The sequence below is a fragment of the Portunus trituberculatus genome, chromosome 10, assembly GCF_017591435.1.
Source record: "Portunus trituberculatus isolate SZX2019 chromosome 10, ASM1759143v1, whole genome shotgun sequence".
NCBI lineage: Eukaryota > Metazoa > Arthropoda > Malacostraca > Decapoda > Portunidae > Portunus > Portunus trituberculatus.
This window is the reverse complement of record NC_059264.1, coordinates 13984389-13993085: the sequence shown is the minus strand read 5'-3', so window position 1 is coordinate 13993085 and position 8697 is coordinate 13984389. Positions and strand designations below refer to the sequence as shown.

General features: G+C 35.4%; 1 protein-coding gene across 1 annotated transcript; it reads right to left on the bottom strand.

Moving 5' to 3' along the window:
• LOC123502058 (axoneme-associated protein mst101(2)-like) lies at window positions 1-2443 on the bottom strand. Its single transcript, XM_045251211.1, has 3 exons — window positions 2277-2443; window positions 855-981; window positions 1-505 (listed from the first exon to the last, which is right to left on the bottom strand). The coding sequence occupies exons 2-3, from the start codon at window positions 899-901 to the stop codon at window positions 1-3; spliced, it is 552 nt and encodes a 183-aa protein (XP_045107146.1). The 5' UTR covers window positions 902-981; window positions 2277-2443.
• Between the last annotated feature and the right edge of the window lie 6254 nt (window positions 2444-8697).

Below are 8697 nucleotides of genomic sequence, written 5' to 3'. Positions count from 1 at the left end.
TCATTGTTTGTATCTCTTAGCATTTTCAATTTTTATTTTCAGGTATAATTGTTTTAGCCTGCTAGTTTCTGCCTTTTCCTTTGCAGCTTCTGCATTTTCCTTTGCAGCTTTTGCCTCTTCATTTGCAGCTTCTGCCTTTTTCCTTGCAGCTTCTGCATTTTCCCTTGCAGCTTTTGCCTCTTCCCTTGCAGCTTCTGCCTTTTCCCTTTCAGCTTTTGCCTCTTCTCTTGCAGATTCTTCTTGTGCCTGTACAGCTCCTCCCACGGCCCGTGCACATGATGAGACCTCCTCTGCAGCTAACTTAGCAGCCCGTGCAGCTGCTGCCAGCTCTTCTAACACTGCTGCTACTGCTGGAGCAGTTGCTGCCCCCTGGCCATGGACATAGATGTCAGAGACTGTATGGAGAGGCACTTCTGCTGCCTCTACATCTTCACGTGTGGGAGTTGACAGAGTGGTCTGAGGCTCTTCCAGAAGGTGGCTTTCTCCCTTAGCACCTTCCTCTTCACTGTAAGTAATGAATACCATTATGAAATGGATATAAAAAAAAAAATTAATGAGTTAATGTTCATTTGACTTTATATTCAGATACAGTATTAAGTTAATGATAATATATTGATAATAATAAGTTCATGTTGATTTGACATACGTGTATAGGTAACATGAATTTTTTTAAATAATTAATTCCACCAATTACATTTCTTCCAAGTGATGTTTCTCAAACTGTAACATACTGGTTCATATAAATGACATCCTTTTACTATTATGTTGAGAAGAACCACACATGTATAGAACAATAAATAGCAAACACAAAAAAGAATGAGTTTTCTTCAATTGCTTAACAAATATATACATACATGTGTTTAACCTTGTGCAGAATGATGTCATCAATCTCATGACCCATTATAGTCTTGTTACCCTCACCCAAGACATCCTCCACTATCTCATCAATAGTGTCTATGGTAAGGGGTGCTGGGCCACCACCTACAAAGGAGAAGAACATGATCATGTTATTTTTCACACATTTTTGTTGGTATATTTGGCATGGCACTACATACATTAATGTATTACCACATTGCAATACCTTATTGTGACATGATAAAACTTGCTAGCAATTCATTCAAGATTTTGGTAGTGAAAATGTTGGGAGTACTTTATCACTTCTTATATAATATATATATATATATATATATATATATATATATATATATATATATATATATATATATATATATATATATATATATATATATATATATATAAAGTTTGGTTAACATTAGTTTCTTTTGGCTGAGTTACATTTATTTGGTTAATCTAATTTGTTTGTTTTAAGTTAGTTTATTTGAGGTCATGTCATTGGGAGTAATGCATGAAACTGGTTAAAGAGCGCATATTTATTAAGACACTTGGAAAGTTACATACCAGTTTTGTTGAGCTGTTCCCTGTAATGCTGCAGGTTAGCTCGGGATTTGGAACTGATGATGAACCATCTCTTTTTTACTTCTAAAGAAGTCCTCCCATTGTTAAAGTTGGAGTTTAACTCTCCAGTGATTTTTTGTCATATGTCGTGTTTTTTTTTCTTGTTAGTCATTCCGGCATTGTTAAAGCTTTTGCGGAGTGACGACATTTCATCCCGATACATTATCGCCAGACTTAAAGATTCTGCTAGTCCCCAGTTGGGCTTCCTCGCACGTTTGCAAACTGGCGTTTCCCATTTCCTAGACTTCTCCGTGTTGGACCGTGGGAGAGAATTTCACGGGCAATGACACATTTGTTTACAGGCTCTTCAACGGGACCATTTTTATGTGCATTCCTTCAAAACTAATTCCTATTTCATTATGTCTAACTTTCTAAAAAGTTGCTATATGGAATCAAAATCATTATAACAAAGGAAAATAATACACAGACTTTATTTCATCCCATAAATTTAATGTTGACAATTTGAGTCCGTGCGTTCTACAAGGTTGAAGGCGATGCCACAACGCCATCGTCATATGTACTTCATAAGAGTAAAAGTCATAAATTTTGTGGAATCTGACGGTCAGAGTAGTGACGACGTCATAAGCTATGACGAAGCTGAACCGACTCCCCAGCCAAGCCCACAGAGTGAGACGACTGACCAGGACAACGCGGAGGAGCTTCACACCATCCACTACCTACTGAGAAGGAAGAACCTGGGCACCAGACGTGAAGACACAGCCCAACAATATAACCTCTCAGATTTCACAAAGAAGGAATACAACAAGAACAAGCTACAGACGAATAAGCGGACAACCAACCAGAACACAGTCCGTCAACTTGCCCGCCGTGAGGACTCGCTATGTAGCCGTCCTCTCCACTCCTGACTCAACCACCATCAACGCTGCGGCCCTACTTGACAAGACCTTGCCTCTCCGGCTCACCAACCCAACGAAGCTGATAGTCGGGTCAATACATGGTTTGACCCTCAACAAATTAGAACAAAGGATTTTTTTTTTTTTTAAGGCATCAGTAGGTCATAGTTAGCTCCAGAAAAAAAAAAGTCTGCCAAAATCGGACCACGGGAACATGGTTAATTAGCATAAATTCAAGATGGCGGATTCCTGGTATTTCGATACACTACAAACTTTTTTTCTGGAACACTTTAGACCATATAAATGTATTACCAATAGATAGAAACAAGATACCAATCAACCAAATAAGCATATTAAAAATGTCCTATGACGTCACTATGACGTCATAATGACTTCATGAGTCTTCAAAACTGAAAAAAATAAAACAGCAAAAAAAAAATAAATAAAAAACTATTGTAAATTACAACAAAGGGGTGAGGCGGATCATGCCAGTATCGTACCCCCAGGCAGTTTGTTACATAGTATATTGTATGTTATGTACATACAACGCAGCACAGAGTTTGTACATATAGAAAAATAAGTCTTGATAATTTTTTTCTTAATAAACCATAATATAATATAATTATAACATAACACCACAATGCCGTAGTCAGAGTAGTTACACTTTGTACATGTATTTTGTACATGTAGAAAATAAGTCTAATAGATAAAAACAAATGTTTATCGATCTCCAATTAATCCTTATTTACTTGTATAGTTAAGATATAATATTAATAATAATATAAAAGAATTATAATGGAAATAATCTCTCTCTCTCTCTCTCTCTCTCTCTCTCTCTCTCTCTCTCTCTCTCTCTCTCTCTCTCTCTCTCTCTCTCTCTCTCTCTCTCTCTCTCTCTCTCTCTCTCTGAGTTCGCTCGCTCACCATTTGCCTTCTAAGGCGTTTTATTGTTTTATTATTATTATTATTATTATTATTATTATTATTATTATTATTATTAATAATAATATTATTATTATTATTATAACAACAGCTTTTTTCATGGTAGATATGACTTGTGTATATTCATTATATCATAATAACATGTTGCTGTGTTAGAGAAACTTACCTGTGGTGGCGTGAGGAGAGAAATTAAGCAAAACATATGAGCTTGGCGTCGACACACATCCGTGGGGCTACACCATGCGTCTCACATTACTACGGAACGATTTTTCAATATCATTTCCACACGCGTGATGATTCCCCACACGCGGTGATAGTTTTCAATATGCTTGTTTGGTTAGTTGATATCATATTTCTATCTATTGGTAATACATTTATATAATCTAAAGTGATCCAGAAAAAAAGTTTCTCGTGTATCGAAATTCCAGGTGCCCGCAATCTTGACTTTATTACGCTATTTAACCATGTTCCCGTGGTCCGATTTCGGGAAACTTTTTTTCTGGAGCTGGCTATGACCTACTGATGCCTTTAAAACAAAAAATCACTTTGTTCCAATCTGTTGAGGGTAGCTACAACCCATATTTTTCATATATTGACTCGACTATGAAGAAACATTGCACCACCTCTGCTGGAGAAGAGTAGCTCACCACAACACATCATCTTGCGCCTGGGTCAAGCCCCAGTGACTTCACTCTCATTCTAAAGATCCCTTATCACCCACCTATTCCCCACTTCCCCCCCTCCGACTTTTCTATCTATGTTCCTGTTTCTTCCTGCGAGCCATCATTTCCTCTGAAGAAGCTATAACAGCGAAACTAGTCAGGAATAAAGTACTCATCCACTGCCCGCGTATCCCTTCACCACCCTTCCATAAGTAACAAATTTTCTTATGGTGCTCATTTATGTTGTGATTTTTATTTGATGAATGATATAAAGTGAATTTGAATTATGAGCATGAGGAGTAATGGGCATATGTATCAAAATATAAATATTGTGGTCTCCCATCAAACGCACGCTTTATTTTCTTATAGCATACATATGTTTTTGTTTTTAATTCATAGCTATCATAGCAGACATATCAAACAGTTTTAACCACTAAATATAACTTATCTGAAAATATTTCAATGTGCATCAAAAAGTAATATTTTTTTTTCATATTTGACATTTTTTAATCCTGCGGTACATAGAATAGTCTAATATATATATATATATATATATATATATATATATATATATATATATATATATATATATATATATATATATATATATATATATATATATATATATACACCGTTTGTGAAATTGCCCATTTCATGAAATGGGCAAACCCAATTCATGAAATGAACCTAACCTAACCTAACCTAACCTAACCTAACCTAATCCTCACTAACCTAACTAACCTAGTTTAACCATTTCATGAAATGGCCACTCCATTCCACATTTCATGAATTGGGTTAGGTTAGGTTAGGTGAGGTTAGGTCAGGTTAGGTTAGGTTAGGTTCATTTCATGAATTGGGTTTGCCATTTCATGAAATGGGCAATTTCACAAACGGGTGTAATATATATATATATATATATATATATATATATATATATATATATATATATATATATATATATATATATATATATATATATATAGTCTTTTCACGGGAATTTATGGGTTAAAGGGGATACTTTTTGGGGTACCTCCAATCTCAAAGCCCACCCGCTAGGAAACCATTGCCCCGAATGAGGAAGCCCAACCTACAATCGGACCGTGGACAAGATTCGGACCCGCACGCTTGGAGACCCCTCGGACCCCAAAGCACGCATGGTTCCACTGTACCACGGCTTTGTAAAGTAATAGAGACACTGAAAACATATAATTGAAATGTATGAAAAATAATATTTTCCTTCATTTAAGAAATACAAAAAGGCAAATTGAATTATCTTCGAAAATCAATAATGTCTACATTTACTCATTATTTTTGTGTGAAACTGTACAAAACAATTTTGCTTACCATTGAGGCATAGATTCGCCTTGCGTTTGGAACAAGCCACGACTCTCATAGCACCCAAGTGGTAGGACCAATGTATCCAGACATTAGGAAGCTTACTAATTGTAAAATATACACATAAGCATAGCCATTGTTCAGGCTCTTCCTGATCTGTGTTGAAAGGCTTGTTTGTTTGTTTGTTTTTTGTACAGATTAAAGATTTAATTGTGTTACAAATGTCTGAAATTAATAATCTTTGAAAAACTGCCTTACATATTCATACTCAATAGGCTGACGTAAATAATCATCAAAACTAAGCTCTGGTCCAAGATAGTTGTAAATTTTGCTAATATCATTTGCATCCGCAGGCACCCATGATGCAGTGGTGGCCCTTGCTTTATAACCAGCTCTCCTTGGTTGAGCTTGTGGAGCCTCTTTATTTTCTTCTCTCGTAGCATCAATTTCAATGAAAACTGTCATCGTCTTCAGGAAGTAATATGTCAGCAGATGCATCAAAAGCAGCTTTTTAGTAGAAGTGTCATCAAACAGTGGTATATCTGAGGAAAAAAAATACATAAAATAGTTAGATAAGTATGGCTAATATCAAAATGAATGGGTTATTATATTACATGCATATACATAAACGAAAAAAATAAATATTTTATTAAATATATTCAAGGGTCTATCGACTAGTAGCAAATAGTCTCGACTATTTGCTACTACCACCAAGATTTGCACGAGTACCAGTGATTCCAATAAAAAAAAAAAAAAAGTGATATCAGATATATCAGATAATGAAATATCATGAAACATCATAACTTACAAATACAAAATCTAGCAATAGGTATAGCTGATTGCATAACAGAATCAACGTCGACCTCCCCTTCAGTATCAACATCAGTATCAACTTGTCCTAGGTCAACCTCTTGCATCAATTCAAGATTTCATGCATATCCTTTGTTTAATTGTCCGTCATAACGGGATATCTGTAAGAGAAATGTTGTTAAAAAAATAATAATAGTAATAATAATAATAATAATAATAATAATAATAATGATAATAATAATAATAATAATAATGATAATATTAATATTATTAATGTTATTATTATTATTATGTGTGTGTGTGTGTGTGTGTGTGTGTCATCATCACTGTTACTATTATTATTATTATTATTACTATTATTATTATTATTATTATTATTATTATCATTATTATCATCATCATCATCATTATTACAATTATTAATATAAACCATAAATAGCAAAAAAAAAACATTGTTAACAATAAATAAATGCACGATAGTAACTCTAATGCCAATGATTACGAAAAAAAAAAAGAAACAGACTTAAATGTGTGTTTGCTACGTAAAAATCTGCTTAGAACGTCATGTTCCCAAATAGACGAATTCGTCCTCTACTACACAACCCTTACATGCACAGCAACAGCTCTAACAGTGTTTTTATAATACTAAGGTAGCTATCAATTTGTCAACAATATGAATTTTTCCATTCCCATAACTTACTTGTTATTTCATCCATCAGAGCATTTAGGAGGTCATCTAGTGGCAGAAATAGCAGCGTCTGTTTCCTCTTATTGCCGGTCACACACTGAGAGCAATAAAGCCGAATGTGGGCAAAGTCACGTTCCACGGGAGAGACAGACACCGGACGAAGACGTCTGCTTGGGAAAGAGAATCTCCCTCGCCGTTTCCTTTAATTATATTCAGTCATAAATTAGCGGACGTCCGCGTGGGCTAGGGATGAGAGTGAAAATGAATGAAGGTTTGATGGTGAAAGCATGTGATGTGGAGTTAGTGACAGTGCGAGTGTGTGATGGTGTAGTAGGAATGACAATTTATGGATACTTTTGTGACTTCTTTTTTTAGTTTTCATGTATGAAAACCAGCGGAAATCGACTTGTGTTGTCTGTTTTTTCAATCACTGACAGCCCACCTTCCAAGGTGAAGTTTCCCCATCACAAATATCAGCGTACTTCCAAAGTCTCTATTGGGTAAAACTGTAATTTTAACGTTACAATGAACAGCTGTGACTTTGTCTCAAGAGAGGTAAACACAGGTAGCGCGCTGCACGGTGATTCATTTTGCCTTGTACAAGTTCTAGCCCTCGAATCATATTCTAAACAAAGGCAGTTCTTTTCATGTTCAACAAGACGTATAGTAAGTTGGGTTTATTCCAAAGCGGACATATATCAAGGCACCACTGTAATGTTTTGGAGGTTATGTAAGGACTGAGACAGGATTACTATTACCTTCCATGGAAAATGTGCTTTGACCTACAAGATTTTGGGTTACAAGTAGTCTTCTCATATTAAATAAACTCATACTATCATATTTGATCAGTGTCTTCTTATCTGCTTTTCATTCATTGAATGTGTCAAAATTCTTATTGTCACTTCTTGTCCTTTCTAGATTGTAAACACTGAAAATTTTAAGCGTATGCCTATTCTCTTATTCCTTACACCTCTTTAATACTTCCATGGAATTCCCAATCAGTATACATCTTTCCAAGAAATAACACTCACTTCATGGTCAGGATGGGAGGTATATTATCCACAATTTCAATCTGGAGAGATGCTTTCTTTGACCGTTCATCTTTAGACACCAGCACCTCAATCTCATAAGTGCCAATGTCCTTGAAGTCACTGCCCATGATGCTGAGTTCGCACGAGTTGTACTCAAGTGTTCCTGTCAGAAGTGAGGTTAGTTGTTAAAAAAAAAAAAAAACTTTGATAATAACTACCACTCAAATCTACCTGCTATTAATTTCGTGTTTGATTGATTTTTTTAGAAACTTTAAAAATCTAAAATAGAAAATGCTCAGTGTCTACTACAGACAATCACAATTTCAATACTCAAGTAACTTTATCACCAAGAGTTATTTTTATTTATTTATTTATTTATTTTTAAGATCTCATGACAAAAAAAAATCTACAGAAATCCAAATACATAACTAACAAAAAAGTTTTCAGAAATGACTGAATAAGATAGCAGTAGCTTATATGCGCCTTGTATATGGTATTATCCTGTAAGAAGATGCTCTCAGTTTATAGTGTTTAGTGTGTATATAGTATATGTGCATGCATATGTTTGCATGTTGATGTCATTAGCTTAAAAAAATAAAAATATAATTAAAAAAAAAAAAAGGCGGTGAGCGTGGGATCGGGCATACGTCCGTTCAAATCCCACCACGTGCCGCCTTAAAAATTTGCCATTTGTCGAGTGGTTTATAGTTATCTACATGTCACGGGAAGGAGCGCAAGGCACATCAACCATCACCCGCCTCCGCCTGGGCCACACCACGCTCAATGCTCACTTACACCGCCTACGTCTGTTTACTGATCTCTTCTGCCTTTGGTGTAGGACTACCCCTGAGGCTATGGAGCATTTCCTGCTTAAATGCCCACGCTTCCACTCTCAACAT

What these genes read in the sequence shown, in the direction of transcription:
- LOC123502058 (XM_045251211.1), bottom strand. Translation starts at nt 901, where the DNA reads ATGGGTCATGAGATTGATGACATCATTCTGCACAAGGTTAAACACAT. An exon ending in CTGCACAAGGTTAAACACAT is followed by an intron (nt 506 to 854) that starts GTATGTATATAT and finishes CATTACTTACAG; the next exon opens with TGAAGAGGAAGGTGCTAAGG.